The sequence below is a fragment of the Chelonia mydas genome, chromosome 19, assembly GCF_015237465.2.
Source record: "Chelonia mydas isolate rCheMyd1 chromosome 19, rCheMyd1.pri.v2, whole genome shotgun sequence".
In the NCBI taxonomy this organism is placed as follows: domain Eukaryota; kingdom Metazoa; phylum Chordata; order Testudines; family Cheloniidae; genus Chelonia; species Chelonia mydas.
This window is the reverse complement of record NC_051259.2, coordinates 10,066,049-10,088,630: the sequence shown is the minus strand read 5'-3', so window position 1 is coordinate 10,088,630 and position 22,582 is coordinate 10,066,049. Positions and strand designations below refer to the sequence as shown.

Genomic DNA, 22,582 nt, shown 5'->3' with positions numbered 1-22,582 from the left:
GCCTGACTCCCCGCCCCCACAGGAGGGGCCGGGACAGGGCCTCAGAGGCCGTTTAAACCGGTGTCATTCCCACAAGCGTCAGCCGCGGGCTCTGCCCCACGTGGCCGAACAATGGCTCGGCTGGACGCAGGGCCGTAGCCCCGGGAGGAGGCCACGGTGACCGACAGCTCCACCCCCCCAGCGCGGTGCGTTGCACACCCACCCGCCCACGCCACGCACCTGTTGCGCAAGAGCGTCTTTCAAAACCAGCTGCTCTGGAGGTTTGGCTCTTCCTGGACAACTTAGTTCAGTTTCACCCACCGCGGGGAGAGAGGAAAAAAATAAAATCTCCCACCCGCCCATTCCGGTCCTAGAACTGCTGTAACTGTAGGTCATAGACTCTTAAAGACCGAGCCGTTTTCTCCTCGAGTAGGCCAGCACGAAGATTAGAAAAAGGTCATTAAGGGATATGTTTTTACGTAAGGAGGAAAATACATTTTCTCGTTTAATGTACTTGAGAGAAATAAAACCAATACTCCTACAGACATTCTGCAGTTTCCACGATATGCTATGCATCCGATGAAGTGAGCTGTAGCTCACGAAAGCTCATGCTCAAATAAACTGATTAGTCTCTAAGGTGCCACAAGTCCTCCTTTTCTTATTGCTGATGCACAAACTCTTTTCTCTACCAAAAAAGCGCCAGCTGTAGGAGGAATGAGACAAGCCATGGTAAGAATTTTCTTCAACCTTTAGCTGAACGGCTTCCACAGCAATCATTCCCCATTTGGTCTAGTCCTGTGTGGCTGCAAGGACTTGACAGGCCCGAAGTCCAGCTGTACAGACTTGATTGCAAGAATACTCATTTGCAAAGAGTCATGAACTGAATCTCAGCCTTTAAGAAAGTAATGAACCTGACTTGAGCAGGTAACCAGACACACTTTGGCATTCTAGCTGTCACTTCCAATTAAAAGATGTCTAAAATCTAAGTTTGCCCTCTGTTTGAAAAGTAACATGGAAAATTAAAATCTCCCCTTAAATAAATTCACTCCACAAGGCCAGCAGGAAGAGCCTAGTGGCATGTGTGAATCACTCAAGTTAACATTTAATGTACATCCACCTACACAAATATTTCCTCCTTTCTCCTACTCTATACCTAATCCTTCCCCTCCCCACCCCCCAACTGGATAAAACAGATTGAGGACAGAAGGTAACTGCAAATTAGCCCCAGGATAACAAAACTATAACAGCGCACTCATTCTTAAGGTTAGTGGTACTCAGGTATCCTGTTCTCATTTAATGGATATAGCCACATAACAGATGCATCATAAAGTAGCAACTAAGCATTTTGGTTTTATAAAGTCTTGGGAAGGGGCCTCTCCTTGGCTAGCTCAGTGTGTTTAAGACACTTTTTTGATATGCCGATACCGTGATAAAAGTTGGCAACCATCAGTGAAAACTATGAACTAGCTTCCTCCCAACCAAAAGCAACCCACAGAGCAGGCAGTGACAGTTGTTGAAAAGTACCAGCTTAAGTCCACTACGATGTTCTTCCCCTGAGGGACATGAGGAACCAATACCTGAGTATCACCATTGCAGTAGGTTCCACTGAAGCAATGCTGTCCGTTCTGCCTGCTTTATGCCACAGTGCATACCTGAGGGCAGATCTCCAACCCTCGAGTTATCAAGCCTCAGAACTCAGCCAAGGTAATTCAGTACAGGCCACAACTGTCCCGATCAACAATCATCACTGTCTTCCTTACTTAAACCTTGTCTACATTAAGGAATTTTGCATGATGTAATTATACCAGTACAGCCCCCCTAATGCAGATACTACACTTGATCTTAGCTCAGAGTACACCAGCATTAGTCAGCAATTCAGTTTAGGCCAGTAACATGCCAAAGTACATTATATGTTACATGCTACAGTACATTGGGTAACGTACCATATTTATGTATTCAGTTAACATTACTTATAGTGAAAAAGATCCACTCAAGATCCTGCCCACAGAGCGAATAGTGACTTACAGATTTTGCTTTTGCTGAGACCTCACAAAGTACTTATCAATGATGTGGTTAAACTTAAATAAGGGCCCCACAGTCCATCAAGGACACGTTAAAGTTTTGTCTGTAATCTGGTTTGAAAAAATGTAGCAAAATATTGCAAATATGGCATTTTCTTCTGTTTGGGGTATAATCTGTTAAACAACATTCTAGCAATACATCGAACTGACAGTCATCTTCACTCATATCTTCAAAGGAGGTCCATAAAGCTGCTTCAGTCCAGGCTCTGACTGGAAGATGGGAGAACCAGCTCTCTGTTCTGTCCTGCTAACGGGAATGATAAAAAGGCTGCCTCAGCTCCCTGGGTCAAGAAAAGGACTTAGGCTTCAAATTTTCCACAGGCATTCCCTGCAATGGTAGAAGTCAGGTCAAAGCATTAAGACTTGCATTCTGCTGGGCTTAAAGTCAGGGACTTTGAGTCAAACCTAATTACAAATTGTGGACACTGCTTGTTCTCACTGAACTTATTTTCCGTCTATGCTAATGTATACCATTTTTTAGAAGACCACTGGAATATACATAAATTAATCCACCTTGTGGGGAACATGCTAGGAGTTTCCCCTCGGCTCAGTTGGTAGATGTCAGTAGAACTGGTAATTATTGGCAGTTTCACTCTTCTGTGCCTCTCCATGTAGCGTTAGCTGTGAAATACCTGAAGTCCCCTTTGGACGGAGAGAGACTGCAAGCCTGCAGAAAAGCCCTTGGACACAAGCTGTTGGCAGTATCTTGTGGACATTGCTGCTGAGGTTCTTTTAGCTTAAAATCTCACTCTGTCAATTCAGATTTCCTAGTTCACTAATGCCTACAAGAATCAGACATGAGATTCTCCATTTAAACAAAGCGGCTAGGAGACAAGAGACAGTCTACAGACCAGAAATGAAGTGTGCTTGATTAAAGACACAGATCATAGTCTTTCTACATACAGAAAAATTTTTTCCTGATGCAGTCATAGGGACTTGATACTTTAGTGGTCATCCCAGTAATTAGCACATTGCTAAAATTAAATGTGAATGGTTGAAGTTCTGCACACACCTTTTTTTAAAAAACACAAAAATAAGGCCAGAGATACTACTTTATTATGAGCTCACTTCCCCATTTACTCAATTTCCCAAGGAACTGGGGGTTTAAAGATTCCCCAATTCCCACCAGCCAAGCAAGAAGAGTTATAAATTACTGTATAATGTTTGGTTTTGAAGCCCCTGTTTATCACCAATAAACACCATCACATTGAGGTGGAATTACTTCCAGAAGTCTGAAGTTAAAGACTAATCACTAAAGGGCAGTGGGTTTCAAAGTTAGGAACTGGGACATGTCAGGGAGGAAGGATTAATTAAAAAAGCAAAACCACCACCGAAACACAAGAGGTGTTTCTGGATTTCTTGAACAGAAAGGATATTTACATTAAAATAATTCACTCCTTTTCCTTGGCTGGTCTTTTTACTTACATGGCATTTCATTATTGACTTTGCCACAATTTCAGCAATGTTTTATGAAAAGTTAAAGTAAAATTTATACATTTACTAACCAACCAGAACCTATTAACGTGCAGATTGTCACATCCAGAACAAGGATTACTGGGCCACAGACTGAAATTTGGTTGCTGGCTGAAGGTCGCTAAACCCCCGCTTACTGGAAACCCCCTTTCTTTCAGGAAGTCAGAGTCCACACAAGAAAGTTCCAAGAAAGTTCTCCCTCCATCTTGCTCTTTCTAAATAAAATTTCTTTCTTTCAAATACCAAAAGCAACCGTTTCTCTGCCTCTAAATTGTACTCTTTCCTTTTTAACCTCACAATGAATGAATTCCCAATTAGCTCCCAAGTTTCCACTACAAAATTCAGATTTTCCCTGGAAGCAGGATTGGTATTTATGAAGCTAAACCACCACCACTATGGCTAGTCTATGCCAACAGACAAGAACATGGCATTAGGGTCAGTGGAGAGACAGATAGTATCCATCTTTCTAATAAAAAATAAAAACCCTTACAAACATCTTACCAAGATTTAATGTACATTTATTCTTAACACGTGGAACATATAGTATAAAGATTTCATACTGAATAAATGATATTCATTAAGCCAAAAAAGGAAAAAAGGGAGGAATTTACATCAAGTTTTTAGCTACATCGTCTGAAATACAAATATGCAGAATTCATCACTGAAAAATCTCAATTGTGTTTCTTCATCAGGAACTTCAACTGAACCTAGAACTTTTTCACACCTCGATTAGAAAGAAAACCAAAACAGGAAAAATAAACTATAAGTTGATTGGCTGCTGAGACAGCAATGACTTTATACACAAAGACCTGTACAGCATCCTTCAGAGAGAGATGTCTGGCAAGAGATTAAATAATTGTGTCTCGCTTTTGCAGGTCATCAACTCGTTAACTCGTCATACTATAAAGGGGTGGGGAGGAGGGGGACAAAACTGCAAGGAATCTGAGGGTATGTGCAATGTACAACGTCATATATATATACACACGTGGCAGCGTTCAGGCTGCAGCTAAAGGTTAAAACCAGTTCTAAGAGGTGATCTCAGGGTTATTCATACAATCAAGGAGGAAGAGAGAAAGAGGTCAGGGTGTTGTAGGTTCACACATGATACTTTGGGGGAAAAGCCTTTTTTTTCTCCTCAACATTAACTAAAAACATTTTTAAAAACTACAGCTTGCTGCTGATCCAGCGTTTTTTTTCAATGTGAGACATTATTACAGTATGTTTACAGTTTAAGGTGTACAGTACATGAAGTTCTACACTCTACTGCACAGGCCTCCATTGGACAAGGTCTGTTCACAACTGGTGACTTCTTGGTTCCTGCAAGATTGTGAATGTACAACGATAAACCACAGAGTTCAGCAGTCACTTTTGTCCTTCCGAGTTTACCATTAAAAACAGTTATGAAAGTGGCGCCTGTCGATGCGATAACACGGCAAGTCGTTTTCCCCAAACTCACTGTAAACGACAGTAACTTTGGTTAAAATAAAAAAAAGTCTTCTACGTAGGCAGAACTTTTGTCTCCTGGAACTGGGGGTTCAGGACAGAGTTGAGGGTGGGGTAAGGGGAAAAGGGAAGGGGGACATCTTTCCCAGGGAGAAGCAGGGCAGCGCAGGGCAGACAGTGGATTCTGAGGTGGTTTTGCATAAATAAAGGGCAACAGTCAGTTTCTAAGTTCTCCACTCACGCACACGCACACAGGGGTATAGGCATCCCACGGCTGTCATGACTGGCCAATTAAAAACAGTACATCACAAATAACTTGTGAAACCAACGAGTTCATCAAAGGCGACACGGAGATGTCCAACAGCCGCGACTCGTATAACGTGAACTCAGAGTGGTTCTCGTCCACTTTGGCCAGGGCAAGCAGCGCCCGAGCTGCCCGACGCATCATGTCCACACTTGTCGACTCAAAGGGAGGGTTTTGCATGTGCATCAAGCTGGCCTGACTCTGCTGGAACTGAGTGGTTGCCAGGCTGTCCTCCAAGAAGCCCAACAAGTTGCCAATGCTGCCCTTCTGCACTGCAATTGCTCTAGCTGCCAGGCTGTCGCCCTGTGCCAAGTTGGCCAGTAGTACCACAGCCATCTCTCGACACACTGGGTTCTTTCTGTCACTAAGGAAACGCACCATGGTGCTATAGACCTTCTCCAAGCGACTAAAGGGGGGAGTTGCAAGAATCAAATCCACGTTGTTGTCCTGGATGCTGAGTTTGCTGAGAGTTTCCAAAACCAGTCTCTGAGGGGAGAGGACAGCATTAGGCCCCAGGGTTGGAAAAGGATCCTGGGCCTCTGCTGATGGACATACTGCCCAGTGGAGGAGTCCATCCAGGACAGGCAAACAGATGCTTTCCGGGTACGGGGAGAGGTCCAACTGACCAGAAATGTTGGCCAGTGTAACCAGCGTGTTTTCACGCAGCATCTCCAAGCAGTCCCACCACCACTCCACCTTGTTGCAGCTCACCCCTTGGTCCTGCTCCTCTTCCTTCTCATAGGTCAGTGGTGCCTGTTTGCGTTCCGGATGCTTGTGGTGCAGGAGAATCAGTTTCCCTAGAATCAGCAGCAGACCGGGGTGCTTAGACATTTCAAAGTCATTGCCCGGCACAAACGATAAACTCCTGATGATGTTAGACACACAGACGCAGCGTTTAGCTAGAGAGTCTTGCCAGTCTAGAAGGGTGCACAGGGGTGTCTCATCTTTACTGTGAGGTTCGTCCTCCAGAATTTTGATATTTCTGTGGCTCTGAGCTGGACTACTGCCAAATGGAAATTTGCTGCTTTCCTTTGTTGCTTCCAAGTTTTTGACCTCCTCCTCCGCCAGCGAACCTGGCCGTGCCGAAAGCATGTCATCCATAGTAGCCGTTATCCTTTTCTCCGGGGGACCATCAGATGGCAGATTCTCCCCCTCTCTAGTTCCTGGATTGCTCTCAGCTGCGGAACGTTTTCTCAAGGCAGAGTTGCAGGAAACTCGTTTGTGAGTTAACAGTAGCTCCATTTTGCTCTCAAAGTGGGTTTGAATGTGTTCAGTGGTGTCTCCACCACCAATCCGCCAGTGCAGCAGTCCACTTTCAAACTCCTGTACTCGCCCCAGCTTGTCTGAGTAATCTACCACAAATGGGTCGTTCTTCTGCACTATCTTGACTGGCAGCTTGTCAAATTTACTGACTAGTTTTTCCTCATTGCTCTCTAGGGGTGCTTTCTCTTTACTTGCAAATGCAGCCTCCTCTTCCTCCTCCTCTTCCTCATAGTTAGGGCTCTGTGGCTCCTCCTCTTCGTCCCCCTCTTCAGGAGGGGGACTTGAAGACTTGCAGAATCTTTCAGGATCTAATAGTGTTTTTTGTCCTGGATCTCCCACCTCATATTCCTTTAGGATCCCAAAGATTTCGATCAGGCAACGCCGGAAATATTCCACCAGTAGCTCCAGCAACCCTGGCAGCTGCAATAGAAAGAACAAGGGGAGGAGGGGAAAAAATAAATAAATCAGAGCAAGCTAGGCCAATACAAGTGATTGGGGAGGTTGGTCAGAAGAGAGTTAAGAGCTGAAGCCGTACTGGCAATTGGTTTCTTATTATACTGGCTACACATTACAGTATTTGCTACTCCAAACAGACTTCCCATCTTCTGGGAAAGGGGGTAATGGAGGGGGAGAAAGAAAGAAAAAAAAAAAGTCAGTCAGTATTTTACAATCCATCACTGACCAAACACACAACACGCCCCTACACCCCCTTCCTGGTCACCTCCTCCTTCCTTCAAGCACAGGGTGGCAAAATACAACAGCAAGTGAAACAGTATTTACAATATTGTAGTTCATATTTTTTTGCTATGGCTGGGGTGAGGAGGAAGGAGGTATAACGCCACATGCACAAGACACCCAGCCAGAGCCAGTTTAGAAAGAAGGTTAGCTTCCTTGAACTGGCATCCAAACTTCAGGAAAAGAGGCGTGACAAAGACAGACAGCTACAGAAAACAAAATGGCATTGTAGATCATCAGAGAAGATAGTCAGCCTTCAGCATTTTGCGGTGCCCTGACTGTGAAGGTAGGTTTGAACACCTCATCCCTGTTATTCCCTTTTTGTACCACAGAGACAACACATCCACCATCCAGGCAAAACCTTGCATTTGCACACAATGCAAGTGGATAACTGTGTATACCGACAAAGTAGTCGGGCATGCAATTACCCAAACTCTCCACATGTATGTATTCAGGGTTGGCCTACACAACAGTTATGTTACATTTCTGCAAATGTTGGGATGGCTGGAAGTTTGGCTCTAGATGTATTCTGCTATCTTGTTGACAAGATTCTGAACATAGGTTAGTGCTTCAAAGACCTAGATCTCAGAGCATCTGCACCTACCTGGCTGAGGTTGAAGGTCATTATGCTGTTGTCATCATAGAGCAGGATGTTTATGGTATCCAAGGCCCACGTACTTTCAGCCAGCAACCCAGACTTCAGAGACATCATCACTCTCCATGCTTCAGGAGTTCCTGTAATACAAACATATGATACCACCAGTTCCTGGCGCTGAGAAACAAAAAAAATAAAAAAGGACTGACACTCAATATTGCTTTCTGATTCCATGGACAGCAGAGCCCATTCCACGGGGCTTTACTGACCACAGTGCAGACAAACTAAATATGCGGTGGGAGGGCGGGGCGTGATTCAGACAAGGCCACCTGAGACCCATTTCCTTTGGTGGCTCCCCTTCCCAACAGCCTGCCCCCAAAAGCAGTGATGGTCCTGACAGGACATCCCCAACAGCTACAGCGGAGCAGAAGCTTAGTCTTACCAATATCTTTCGTGGTCAGCCGTCTCCTTTGCTTCAACACGGGCTGCGTAGCTTCCACGGATCCGGGTGGGAAGGTGATGTCCCGTCGTGCCATGGGAGGCTGTACGGCCGCTGAGGCTATATGCGAGGCAGGGACGGGAGGTCCTGCTTTCTGCATTTTCATCCCCGAGTGCAGGAACGGAGATTTGCTGGGTGAGGTGCGGTTCTCCAGAGGTCTGGGCAGAGGTGCTGGGCTGGATACCTGAGGAATGTGATTCTGCATGCTAGGAGGGGTCTGGTAGTTAGGCTGTGGGGGCCTTGTCATTGGGGGTACCGGGGCAGAAGGACCATAAGGAGGCTGACGGTTCCCATGGGAGGGCCATGGCCCCTCATGATTTACCCTCTGATCTGCATGTAGAATTTCATCTGTTCGATTCACTCCATGATAAGCAGGCCCCTGGGCTGCAGAGCCTGAACCCTGCCGATTTGGATAGCTGTAGCCAATTTCATTGCGCCCTTGCCACAAGCTGCCCTGCTGCAAGCCCTCTGGAGTAGACTGTATGGGACCACCCATCATCTGTGGTGGCATATTCTGCTGGGCAGTCGAGCCCGGGGGAGCCGAGACCCTGTCTCTGCCAAATTGGAACGGGAACTGGTTCTGCGGCCCTCCAGCAGGTCGGCGGTCAGTGGCAGGGTATGTACTCCCATACTGGTTCTCCACAGCAGGACATGTATAAGGCTGTGCAGTTTGCTGCTGGCTCGGTTGTTGGGTCTGTGCTGTAGGCAACTGCTGCTGCGCCTGCCCCTGCCCGGTGCTGTACGATACGTTGTACATCTCCCCTTCGTGTCGCTTGGCAGGTGGGCCATAACTGCCATCCATCGGTCGCTTGTAATTCTACAAGGAAGATGCACAAAGCAGTTGGTAATGGAGACTATTTATAAAACGCTAAAGGCAGTGTGGAAGAGCTACACAGACCAAGTGGGACTGCATCCCCAAATCATACGAATGCTACTGTCTAACCTGCACTGAGGGGAGCTTTTCTAAATGGTCAAGAAGACCAACCTTCCCACATGAGGCCTGAAGAGACAGCAGCCTCCGAAGTTTACAAGCCAAGACTGATTCTTTCAGGCATTTTGAGTTTTCCTAGCTGCTTCCATAAGGACAGCTTTCAGGGCAGGCTAACGGTCAGTGGGAAAGACTTGCCTATAAAAAGAGCTCAGCCTCTTAGCCTTTAGTACAGTCACCCCACAGTACAATCTGTGTGTGGATTCCTGTTCGGCCAGTCTCAGCAGCTTCAGCAGACCCTGTTCCAGTTCTTCCATAAATTGGACAGCAGAATAGAAGGTTCCACTGAAATCTCAGATAGGGTGTGAATCAAAAGCTACAGTTTGTACTTCTAATTGTTCCTTTCATCATAGATCTCAAAGCATCTTACAGAAGTGAGGATGACCCCTTTTTTACATATGGAAGGTCAGTTGGGCCATGACAGAACCAGGATTAAAACCCAGATCTCAACACCCAGTCCTGTGCCCTAACTACCATGCTGTCTATCTAGGCTTCAACGTGATGCTCTAGAGCTCCAGGAAGACACTTGAGAACCAAAGTAACTGAAACCCTTGGCCCAGTGCCCTATGGCTCTGGTTGCAAAGCCAAACAAACTGCAAAGCAGTTGGAATTATTCTTAGCACAGCTCTGAAAGTGCCCTCTACCCTATGTTCACAAGCCAGACAGGATCTATCCCAAAATTGCAAGAAAAACAAGGGATTGGTTGAGGCATTGCCATGAATAGCAAATTAAATTTCCCCTCTTCGTTTTTATGGATGTTATGCTAAACTCTTCTCTGAAAAAGGTGCCCTGTATAACACTCAAGGGAGGGATATAACACCAAAATCTTCAGCAATGGGCTCAGGAAGTGAAAAATATCCAAGAAAATTCTGGGTTGCATGGAAGGATCCAAGTCAGAGGCAGTTACCTAGACCTATTAAGGGATGATCACCAGGCCATACATGAAATACCAGACAAACCTGCTGACTGGACACCAAAGGCTGTTAGAGATACTGTGGGGATCAGACAGGTATGTTCCAGGGAGCACAGAACCCCAAGTGAAGCTTCCTGGGCTCCTGGAATCTGAACTAGTAACTGTACTAGCTATGTACTGAAGAGCCCCCACTTTACAGAAAACAGCTAATAGGACGAAATGTTGTACACATTGCCCAAAACCACAACGTGTATTACAGCAAAGTTGCATTAAAACCTGTTTAACTACTTGGAAACTGGTAGTAACATGGAAAGGTTTTGCATGATGTTTGGGCGTGTACATTCTATAGAACATTACATAGAAATCAGTACAGCAGACAGCTACCCCAGAAAACAATTTGCTTTTGACAACTTTCCACAGGTAAGTCATCCCACGTTTCCCTGGAGCAAACGGGAGACGTTTGGGGAGCTCACCTGCTGTTGCTGTTGATATATGGTGGTTTGCTGACTGGGAAAGGGGCTGCCAGAGGATGTGCCTTGAGTGGAGAACTGATTGCCATAGGAATCATGTCTGCAGAGAGAGATTGAACAGGTGCATTACCTCCTGCCCAGGTGCACACTTAACAATAAGGGTTTCTGAATTCCCTGTCTGTAGCAGGAGGCAGCCAGTTCTATTAACTGGCAAACGCTGCTTGCTTGGCACCAGCCGGCACCTACCGTTGCTGCTGCTGTTGCTGCTGTGGATAGCGGCTGGGAGAGTACATCCCTGAGTCAGGGGTGGAAGGCATAATGTTGGCCTGGGGAGTTCCAGTTCCTAAGCTTCCCTCGGGTCCCATTCCTGGTTCCGTCCTGCATAAACACATACACTTGTCAAGGCTGCTCCTTTGTTCCTCTAGAGGAAAGAGGCTACCAGGGAAGTCACTGTTGTGAATAAGGAATACACTATTACACTTAGAGTCCAGCAAGCCCTCACCTCACTCTGTCGTAAGGACCTCCATAGGGATAATGTTGCCGTTGTCCCAGGGCCATGTTACCCATCCCTGGACCTGCAGCACGATTATACGGGTCACCCATACCAGTGTTGGGGCCCTGCCCTGAGGACATAAAGGGGTCACTTCCTGGAGCTGGGAGAGGAAAAGAAAGGATCAGCACAGAAAGTTCACCTTGGAATCAGAAAAAAACGTTCTCCCCTTTTGCAGGAGATGGATGGCTCTGGCCCAGGGGCTGCATATATCCCAAGGGCACTTTTCAGGGGTTAGACAGTTCAATGGGTTAAGTGCTTCTGTATAAAAGAGCTCCATCACCTTTCCTCATACTGCTATAAGGATCCTTATTTGGCTCGTAGGACATGCGACCCATCATGTCGGAGGTATTCATGCTGGGCTGGTACCCGGGATTTGGAGTCATGGAGTTCCGCTTCTGGAACGTGGGGTCACTGCCATCTGCAAAGGCATCCTGAAGACCTACTGAGTTACTCCTGATATAATACAAGAACACACTCTTTAGAGTAAAGTCCTGTGCCACTCTTCGCCCCCGCACCCCAGATCACCCATCTTGTAGGTGAGGTGGGGGTATCATATCCCCCTTCCTGACAGACCCACCAAAAGAGGAAAAAAATCCTTGTTTCCCTTCAGAAAGGGAAACCCCTAGGAGAGGCTAACAATGATTACACAGATGATGGGATATAGTTGCCAATTCCACAGCTTCACTACCAGTTATTACAAAATGAGCGTGACTCGTGCAACTGACCAAAACGCTCACCTTGGCCCCAACTCAACTGCTAGCGAACATTAGCAATCCTGCCAGCAACACAGGCTCTTTGCTCACAGCAGACAGAATGTGGCAGTGCAATACCTGATGCCTGGCAAAGGGGGCATCTGACTGTGTGGTGTAGACGCTGGCGTTGGTGGTTTCAAATCTCCTCCCTCTGCCATAGAGCTGCTGGTGGATTGAGGTGTCTGAGGACCCTGCATGGAGCCTGAACCCGCTGCAAGCAGAAAAAGCCAGCATGAGTAGATATGCACCAGACAGAAGAGGTCATCCAGAAACACTCCAGAATCTCAGCAACTCCAAAAATCAAGAGACACACCCTGAAGGAGTGGTATGGCCATTCTCAAAACATGGACAGGTAAAACCTCTCTCTAACCCTCCCTCTAAAACAGAATCTGTTTGAAAGATAAAGGAAAGCAACAGTGAATATAGCAGTACAAGGACATACCATCAGCTATCCAGACTTCCCAACAAATCCATACACGACATGTTGAGCTGTGAGAATGCTTAAGGCTCTCATAATTCTCTGTCAGAAAGAATGTGTCTTACGTTTTCTATCCAATTGTCCCACCCTCACCCCTTTAAAACACCTCCTACCATAGTGGTCAAGCTTCCCAGATTATGTGGTGTCAGAGGAAGATGCTTAGCTGTGTACCAGGCTGCACAGAATTAAAATGTTTCTCCAGCAAGTGTGACAACCGCAACCCCAATATCACAGTTAGCAGCCCGGCACCTTCATGTTCACACCATACTCAAGGCAAAGATAGTGAGTTCGATGTCTCATAAGGCTCACATCCTTTACGAGATGGAAACTCCACTGCCTTCAGCGGAAGTAACTCTGATTTTGTACTGCAAGGCTCCATTCTCTGATGTGCCCTTTCCGGTGGGAATTCATTCAGGAGAACCCTAGAAGCACTCCTAAGCCATCTTGGGATAGGCTCTTAGGAACAGGGACCAGAGAAAGAACAGCACTTTCAATGAATGACAAAGCCCTTGTTTAGCAAAGAAGTGGAGGATCAGTTGAGACAAAGAAGCTATGGAAAACCCTTGCTTGAAAATCCTAGGCCACCACGTGTAACCAAGCACACAGTGAGCTCAGGGAGTTCCACTATTCCAGTGCAACTACTGCTACGCTCCTTGCAGCTGGCAAGAGCTGAACTCTTAATTAATGTTTCCATTAGTTACCATTCCCGGCACCCGATATCCCTCAGCTTCAGCCTTGCTGGTTGATGAGTCATTTCAGCTATTCATTAAAATCCTCTAAGGTCACATACAGGTCATGTTTGTTTATGCCCCACCTTCCTGGCACCCTGTCCCTCTCCCCCCCCCTTCCTCCCTCTCAGTCTGGGGACTTCTTCACAGAAGGAAGGGCAGTCAAGCTCAGCAGGGAGCTTCATTCATAACCTCCCCCACGCCCTTCTTCACTATTCATTAGCATTTCAGCTCCACTCCCGCCCCCCTGGGAATTCAGCGCTGGGCTCCACTGCATTAGAACGCACTGACATCAACAGGAAGAGGCTGTTTGTCCCCATCCCCTGCTGTCTCTCCCACTCACTATTTTACAAACAGTTGGAGACAAGCCAATTCCATCCCCTGGGAATAAAACCTAACAGCCCGCTGGAGGCACCTCCCAGGGGACACCCAGCCAGTCACACTCAGGAACCCAAGGGGGGGGGGGGGGAGAGAAAGAGGAGGAAGCCCAGAAGGCTATATCCAGACTCCTGGGAACACAAGTCACGCAGCTTTGGGGGGGAAGGGAGGGCACAAACTGCACACTAAATGGTTTTACAGTGAGGATTGCCTGAGCAGGGCATACGTTTCATTAGACACTCTCCAGTAGCCTTACCCCATCACACACACCAAGGAAGTCCCTATGTATTCCACAGCTACAAAACATATCCCTTAATGCAGAATTGTATATTGAAATCTAAGCCTCCATTAAGATGAAAATAAGCGGAAAGCGATCTTCACAGCCAGAAGGGCCAGCAATCAAAGGCAAACAGAGTAGTCTGCAAACAGCCTGAAGCAACAGCTCAGTGATATGAACTGCCTCCATTCATCTTCATGGGGTGTTAACTTGGTATGCCAGCAATGGCAGCTTAAATGCATTCAGTGGTGGACATGCAGGGCACAGCTTTGGAAACCAGAGCTCAAACTTTTCCACTCCCCCACCAAAAGAGAGTCACTCACCTCTTCCTTGTTTGCAAGAGAGGAACAGAAGCATCCCCACAGTGCTAGAAGCCACCAGCTACCTCCTGGGTTCTAACTGTCAAACTGCTGTCAGCTGCCAAACCTAACTCAGGCCTCCTGCCCTCCTGGATACCAAATGCCCCACTGCCCTCTACTCAGCTGCCAAAAAGAAACTTTCTGAGAGAGCGAGTTGCCTATATGGACTCACATTTGTGGGATGCTCCCCCTGTCTGGGTTTCAGGAACCTGGTGGGACAGCATGAGCAGCCACCTGAGGCACTGAGGTTTGGAGCCAAGGTTGTTAGAGGCAACTATGTGGGTGGGCGAATACACTGAGAACGGTCCTCCTAAAGCAAGCTTCAGATCTACAGGCCAAGTCAATAGAGCAGTGCTGCATAAATGAATTCGAGGTAGCAGGCCTGCAAATTTCCATCACTAAAGCAAGCCACCAATGCCACCATATCCCTAGAAGGCCAAGTCTTGAGAATCACGCTAGCTAAAGAAAAAGAGAAAGCTATGCACCATCTAATTCACTGACAGGTACTAAGTGGAAATGCCATCCCTTCTATATTAATCTCCAAATGCCACAACTAAGTAACTTCCTAGATCAGTGGTTTTCAAACTTTATTTCTGGTGACCCAGTTGAAGAAAACTGTTGATGCCAGTGACCCAACGAAGCTGGGGATGAAGGGTTTGGGAGGGGCTGAGTGCTGGGGTGAGGGCTGCGGGGTGGGGCTGGGAATGAGGGTTTCAGAGTGTAGGAGGGGGCTCAGGGCTGGGGCAGGGGGTTGGGGGGCAGGAGGTCAGGCGGGTCGGGATGAGGGGGTTGGGGTGCAGGAAGGGGTTCTGGGGGCTCAGGGCTGCGGCAGGGGATTGGGGCACAGACTTACCTCCAGCGGCACAGTGGGGGTGCTAAGGCAGGCTTCCTGCCTGTCCCGGCACCATGGGCCATGCTGCACCCCAGAAGCGGCCAGCAGCAGGTCTGGCTCCTAAGCGGAGGCATGCAATCGGCTCTGTGCGACTCTTGCCTAGAGGAACTCCCCTCCTTCCCCCCACCATTCCCATTGGCTGGTTCCCGGCCAGTGGGAGTGTAGAGCCGGTGCTCAGGGCGGAGGCAGCGCGCAGAGCCCCATAGCCCCCCTGCCTAGAAGCAGGACTCGTTGCTGGCCGTTTCTGGGGTGCAGCGCGGTGTTGGAAAAGGTAGGCACTAGCCTGCCTTAGCTAGGCAGCACTGCTGACGGTGCTGACCAGAGCAAGGCGACCCAATAGTGGATCGTGACCCATAGTTTGAAAAACACTGTCCTAGATGCCTTAGTCCTAACCAAATAAACTCAGAACCCTCTTAACACCTTGGTTATGTAATCTAATTTCCCTGTTGGAAAGAATGAGGTTTTGTGAAGAAAGCTGGAAGAGATCAGCGGTCTGGTTTAAGTTTAACTCAGACGCTGCTTTAGGCAAAATTTTTGCCTAATGACAAAATAGTTTCATCTTGTGGAATACAGTGAAGTTAATCCCACACTGGGACAGGTTTCCTGAATGGTGGAAAGACATTACTGAGTCCTCTGAGGAAACTTTTGACTGTGGCTGAATGCTTCACAGTTATCTATGGGAGAGCGGTATTCTGAGATGGCAAACAAGTGCATTTTGTTCAAGGACACAGCAAGGCTGATGCTTCAGATACAGTAAGAAGTCAATAAAAGATTATATGAATGCAGAACATGATGATGAACTGCCATCCACTGCTGGAAGAGGGAAAACCTTTATCCACTTCTGGGAGCAGTATTTCAATATGGAAGGCTTCTTGGTCTGCAAAGAGATCCTTTGTAGCCTTGCAAAATCTGCTAGATGAGGACAAATCCATGTCCTGTGACCCAAGCAGCAAGGTGAAGAGACTGATCTGGGATGCAAGACCAGATTAATTTTCTTAGGTTACATGGCCCAGTGGCATAGGTAGCTGGCATGGAGACTCTTGGAGACCTATATAGCAATACTGCCTGTTCCAAAAAACTGGACTGATCAAGCTAAACCAGGCCCTGATCAATTGTCTCTCACCGCCAGCGGTAGTAAGGGGATTGGTGGAAACGCACACAGGGGTAAGGGGATTGGTGGAAACGCACACAGGGGTAAGGGGATTGGTGGAAACGCACACAGGGGTAAGGGGATTGGTGGAAACGCACACAGTGGATCCCTGCTCCAATTCAATCGGAAGAACACCGGTCACTGGATTTTCTGTTCAGCCCTGCTCTGGAACAACAACAGTAGTGAGGATGCCGCACTGCTGCCTCTACCTGAGGAGGTACGTTTTTCTGCCCAGACAGAAAATCTTTCTGGTTTTGTCAGAAGGGGTGGCATCACCAAACCTGGAGCTCTTAAGGCTTCCCATTGGCTGCAGAGACAGCCAAAAGAGTTTGAGTCAGGTGTGGGAAAGATGCTGAAATCCCTGCTGTAGAACCAGGTACAAGCGACCTCCCTTTGTGGTGATGAAGGGTACAGATCCTGGGGTCAGCCAGCTGCCTGCAGCAGGTGTCATCAAGCCTTAATCAACAGACAAGTTCTTCTCCTTGTTCTCAAGTACAGTATATCTCAAAACAGGGAGCACTTTCTTCCTGAACTTGGACAGTCTTCAACTCTAAAGATAATTATTCAAACCTGCAACTCTTGAAATTATCTGTAGTCATCGGGGTAATGAGGGCAGACGTGACAGTATTCAGGCAAAACAGAAGTACTGACATTAAATGCGACTTCATCCCTATCCAGTAGGCATGTTACACTGTGGATATGAGCCAAAGGTGGAGAGAGATGATAGACTCAACAATTTAAAGAGGCAAAGAAGGTCATGGTGATTGCCCTTGGCCCTTTTGGGAAAGGTCAAAGAAGCAGGCTTCTCAACTGGCCACCAATAAACTGAGGGAGGTAGCTGCATCATCCATGGGTTAAAGCATGGGGAGGACGGGAGAAAGCAGCAGCATCTGCAGAGAAATATGCCAGGGAGTCTTAGAAACCTTTGAGAGAAAGGTCCTGGTGGCGCCTGAAGGAGAATCTCACAACCCCAGATGCTTCCTTTTGCCAGGACTGCCAAAATTTACACAACTGGAGTACTCTCAAAGTAGGACTCTGTTTCACTGTCCTGGAAGATGCTTATCCCAGAACCAAAGGCTCTCTCTTTCCCACATTAAGGTGTTTCAGAGCAGACCTTTGCACGGGAATGGAGCCCTAACCAGAAAATGCATCTGAAGATGTGGCTTGTAGGGGTTAAATCAGAGGTGGGCAAACTACGGCCCGTGGGCCAACCGTCCTGCCCAGCCCTTGAGCTCCTGGCTGGGGAGGCTAGCCTCCAGCCTCTCCCCTGCTGTCCCCCCTCCCCTGCAGCCTCAGCTAGCCATGCCGCCAGCGCTCTGGTCTGCAGGGCTGCGAGATCCTGCCGGGCAGCATGGCTGGCTCCGGCTGGGCAGTGCTGCTACCAGTCCTAGTGCTCTGAGCGGCATGGTAAGGGGGCGGGGGTGGTTGGATAGGCGTGGGAGTCCCGGGGGGGCCAGAGAGCATAGGTGTGGATAGGGGTCAGGGCAGTCAGGGAGCTGGGGAGGGGGAGGGTTTGAAGTGGGAGGGGGGCAGAGGCCAGGCTGTTTGGGGAGGCACAGCCTTTGGGACATACAGTTTCGGAACCCTGATGTGGCCCTCAGGCCAAAAAGTTTGCCCACCCCGGGTTAAATCATTAGGAGGACCTGGAACCAGCTGGGTATACCTGGTCTTTTGCAATAGAGGCTTAAAGGCTTGGCATGTTCAAAACAGCCATCCAGGGAACGACCTTCTCCAATACAAATAGGATAGAAGGTTTCACACACTGGGAAGACAAAGGGGCAGAAAATGCACTGCTTAAACCCAGAGTTTTCTCCTGTTCTGTACAGTCTGGATCAGACATGATGCCCAGGAACCAAGGAACAAACTGGAGATTCTCCAGGAAATGAAACTACACAACAGAGACTATTTAATTATCTATTCTAAAGCTCCCCTAAATGGTCTATAACCAAAACCATCCCAACATGTACCAATAAATTTGCGTTTTAAAACAACAAAAAAGGCTTTGGGCAGAGTCCTAGACCTGCAGCTAGCCCTAGGAAAGTAATGGACTGATGCGGTCTCTGACAACACATCCCCACAACGCAAGCTTCAAGTATTCAGTGCCGCGGAGGGGTGCTTTTGTGATCACAAGGTGCTACTTTCCCAAAAGGTTCCCACATCGCAGCAGCACGTGGTGCTGCTTGAATATGCCGAAGTCATCTCAGAGAGCCTCCTCCAGGTCACTCTCCCACACTTCCCCATCCTCCATCACGCAGTTATGCATTGTCAGTATAAAAGCCTGCAGAATACGGAACATATGGTGGCAGCGTAAAAAAGCCAGTATCAAAGATATCTCAAACTCCAGTTCCTAGAAGGTAAGTTATGTGGTCCCTAGGGATACTCACTGCAGGCATGCACGTGCTCAGGGTGCCAAGGACTAGAAATTCTTCAGCAGTGACCATTGGTCCACGCCAGCACCCTGCGCCTTCTTGGGCTGCAAACCCAGGGCATAAGGGACAGCACACACTGACCACCTCTCCAGTTCCCACCTGCCACAAGTCATGTGAGGATCCAGAGAAGAGGTGGAAGGAGGAGAGGTCATGAATACACACAGGGACCACACATCTTTAGGAACTCCAATTACTGTAAGGGAAGTAACTGTCTTTTCTTCGAGTGCTGGTCCCTAGGTGTTTACTATGGGGCTCTGGGGTGGGAGGTTTGGGGTGCAGGAGCAGGTTCAGGGCTGGGGGGGGGGGGGGGGGGTGGTTTTGCAGGCTCCAGGAGGGAGTTAGGTGTGGGGAGGGGACTCTGGGCTGGGGCAGGGGGTTGGGGTGTGGGAAGGGGTTTGGGGTCCCGGCGGCACTTACCACAGCTCCGAGGAAGCAGCCACTAGGTCCCTGAGGCCCCATGGCACATGGGCAGCCAGTGAGGCACCGTGCACTGCCCTCATGCCCACAGGCACCGCCCACAGCTCCCATTGGTTGTGGTTCCCAGCCAATGGGAGCTGCAGAGCCGGCACACTGGTGGGGCAGCACACGGAGCCTCCCTGGGAGGAAGGGGGAGGAGTTGATCAGTGGGGCCCGCTGACCCTCTGGAATACCCTCGCGGACCCCAGTTTGAGAAACACTGTACTAACTAGTAAAAGAACTAAAAATTGTTTGCAACATTTACAGAGAAGGCTAGAAGGCTACACACACACACGAGGGTTCCCTCCCAGTCAACAAGCAGCAGAAAAGAAACTGGAGAGGTCAGCCGCCTGCCACACCCCATATTCCCTTCGTTCTCAGCATGAGGAAGATGCAGACCAACGGACACTCCTACTGAAGGAGTTCTGGACCTGGGCACATGGACAACATTTGCATCCACCATGAACACCCATGAGGATGAGCACTCGAAGAAGATACATACAGTACAAGGAATATTTTACTCACTGTTCTATTCCCTTACATATGGGGCTCATTAAAGGCCTTAATTTGAATGCATCTGATATTGTCACAAGAATTTCCATTTTACAGTAGGAATGCGGAGGACCTTGGAGAGGAATTTAAATCCAATTTGCTGCAGAATATATGGGATCTTGTCTGTAATCTTTATACTCACCTGGAGATGGGGGCTGTATCTTGGGCTGGGACTTCTTTGAATCAGCAGCTGCAAAGATGTCTGGGGGCGGGTCTTCGCCTCGTTCAATCTTGCACTCAAAGGCATAGAGACATTGGATGTACTGCTTCTTCAAAGAACTAGCTGCACTGCTAGAAGTGCCCACATTAAGATTGGTGGCTAACTCACGCCATTTCTTGTTTTTGTTGACCTGCACAACCAAAAAAAAAAAAAAAAAAGGGGGGGGGGGGGGGAGGAGGGGTGTCAGACCATAAAATTCAAGCCATTTCCCCTTTCCCCAGAGTGAGACAAAGCCACGTTTCCCACCCTAGATACTAGCTAAACATGTTATGTAGCAATCATAACAGCTACACAATTGGGCTGAAACTGTGCATCAAAAACAAAACAGTAAGCCTCCCCTTTGCCCACCTGGAGGGGGGAAAAAGGAGTCTCAGAGCTGGATAATACCAAGCAGCAAACCGAAGTAGACATGAGGCCAGCAGGCAGCCCACATGCATCAACACTAATAAGTGATGCAAACATAGACAGCATCATTGCTATTCTATGGACTGGGTGAGGAAAAGTACAAGCTGGATCTCAGTGCTGTCAGAATACTCTGAACAGGAGCAACTACCTGGAGCACTGCGATTAGATCCACTTAATTCAAGGATATTGGATTTTATAAATAAGATATTAACACTATTTTAAAAGTTCCAGACTCAAATCAAAAGAACTCAATTAGCAAATCGAGTTAAGCCTGAATCCTATTGCCTATACAGCACCTGAGATTTTGAGACGGACGTGGCTATGCATACAAACGTATAGCCATCTCACTTGAGTCACAGTCGTGATGGCTTTCAGAGCTTCTGGTCACCCACCTGAGTAAGTCCTCCAATCTCCTTTACAGAGATGTAGAGCCGGTAAAGGTCTAGGGGTTTCCTGCCCACAGCTGGGAGGTTGGTCATGCCCATTGCCTTCTCTTCAGTGAAGGCTAGGTAACGATCTACCCAAATCTTCCTCTCCGGCTCACCACCCAGCTCATACAATTTGGTAATCTTCTCATTGGTGGTAGTAGAGGAACTGGACTTCTAGAATAAGGAGAAAGCAGATCTCAGGATGGAGGAGCAAGTGAGCTAAGAAATTTAAACACATCAAGTTCAGGCCAGGTTCGTCATCTTATCAAGCAGAAAAAAACCTGAAGAGATAAAATTCTGTAGTTGTATTAGGAACAGCCACATATCAGCCCAAAGGCCAAACGCACACGTCTCAGTTCGATGTTGGTGTAGACAGACAGATGACAGAGCTTTTGTGGACAACGCTGCTGAGAATCACAATGACCACACTTCAAAAGGTGGAAGTTTTAGTCCACCCACAGGAAGGCTGCAGAAGCCAGGTAAATTTCATCCAGACACCAGAATGGTTTGTGTGGTGAGGGGACGAGGGACGGGCAAGGGGCTACAATCTTTCTTCTAAACAAGAGACTGACTTACCCGTAATTCTGCTTCTCTGAAGAGACCTTGTAGGATATTCATATTACTTGGGGGAGAGGAGGGGCTTTGTTCCTTAGCACAAGAAATGGGGAACTCCCTCAGCTCTTAAGTTTTTCTGATCCCCAAGGACAGCACTAACAGGATAAGGGAAAGCCAGGACTCCCTGCTAGCCATCACACCCTGCCAACTATAAACACTGCCCTCCAAATTTTTCAGTCAGTACCTTTTCTAATTACTCTAGTGGAAGCTCCCAGGATACTTTACTACAAATGTATCACCGATCAAAAATATGCCCCAAAGAAAACTAAGACGAGGTGTAAGAATTGGCAGTTTAACTGAAAACCTGATAGGAAGTGGATGGGTGAGGAATCCTACAAGAGAATATCTTCCCTTCATAATTTTCCCTCCCTAATGATTCAATCTGCAGAATTTGTCACAATGCGACTAATGCCAAAAATGTTGGAAATTTCTCTCTTCCCCTGCCAGAATTTGCTGCTTTTTACTCACAAATATAAAAGGAAGATGCCTCTTAAAAAAGTACTGCATCAAACAACCTTCAAGTCTGCGGAAGGAGACCACAATTAAAACTTCTTGATGTAAAAATAATTAGCCAACTGAAAAGGAGTATCCTGAATTAAAGACTGTAATGGAGGTATGTGGAAGGAAAGGAGTTTGGCCTCTATCTTAGGAACAGAGTCTGGGGTGGGAGCTCTATTCTGGAGGCTGAATCCAAGCAATAACGTGCAAGTCTGCAGAACAAGGACTCTGTAGCTACTCTACAGAGGTCAACAATTAAATATTTGAGGCAGACTGTGGTGACAACCTTGAACTGGATCAAAGGAGCTTTTACAAGGTCTTCTAGTTTCAGGCCAGCCAGGTCATAAGAGCAATCAGGCATCCATGTAGACATGGCCCCGCTGATCACAACGTTGCCTAGCAAACGGATGTCAAAAGAAACAGAATTGGATGGATTTTTTTCAGGGGTGCTAGTCTAATCCAGGTAGAGCCTGAGACATCCCACCCTTGACCATCTGAGGTGGCATATACGGAAATGTGCCTCTCTGGGATGGGCATGCCGATGTGAGGAAAATGATGATAGGGCAATAAGTTAAGATGGAACTCAAAACACCACTTCAGAGCAATGTGGGATGAGTCTGCAGCACCACTTTGATCCACCTTATACCAGGTTTTACAGGGATAGGCTTT

At 47.6% G+C, this 22,582-nt stretch overlaps 1 protein-coding gene across 2 annotated transcripts in view; it reads right to left on the bottom strand.

The window, feature by feature from the left end:
- Positions 1-4,030: 4,030 nt before the first annotated feature.
- Positions 4,031-22,582, bottom strand: part of ARID1A (AT-rich interaction domain 1A) — a 77,904-nt gene continuing 59,352 nt past the window's right edge. The window contains exons 11-20 of one of the 2 annotated variants that reach the window (XM_037882023.2): positions 20,765-20,974; positions 19,890-20,097; positions 12,127-12,259; positions 11,577-11,749; positions 11,246-11,396; positions 10,990-11,121; positions 10,747-10,843; positions 8,316-9,189; positions 7,883-8,013; positions 4,031-6,963 (exon numbers count right to left, since the gene is read on the bottom strand). In XM_037882023.2, the coding sequence (XP_037737951.1) occupies positions 5,254-6,963; positions 7,883-8,013; positions 8,316-9,189; positions 10,747-10,843; positions 10,990-11,121; positions 11,246-11,396; positions 11,577-11,749; positions 12,127-12,259; positions 19,890-20,097; positions 20,765-20,974 (3,819 nt within the window). In that variant the 3' untranslated portion in view covers positions 4,031-5,253. Of the gene's footprint in view, positions 6,964-7,882; positions 8,014-8,315; positions 9,192-10,746; positions 10,844-10,989; positions 11,122-11,245; positions 11,397-11,576; positions 11,750-12,126; positions 12,260-19,889; positions 20,098-20,764; positions 20,975-22,582 lie in introns of both variants that reach the window. The other variant, XM_043532282.1, reaches the window with a different exon arrangement.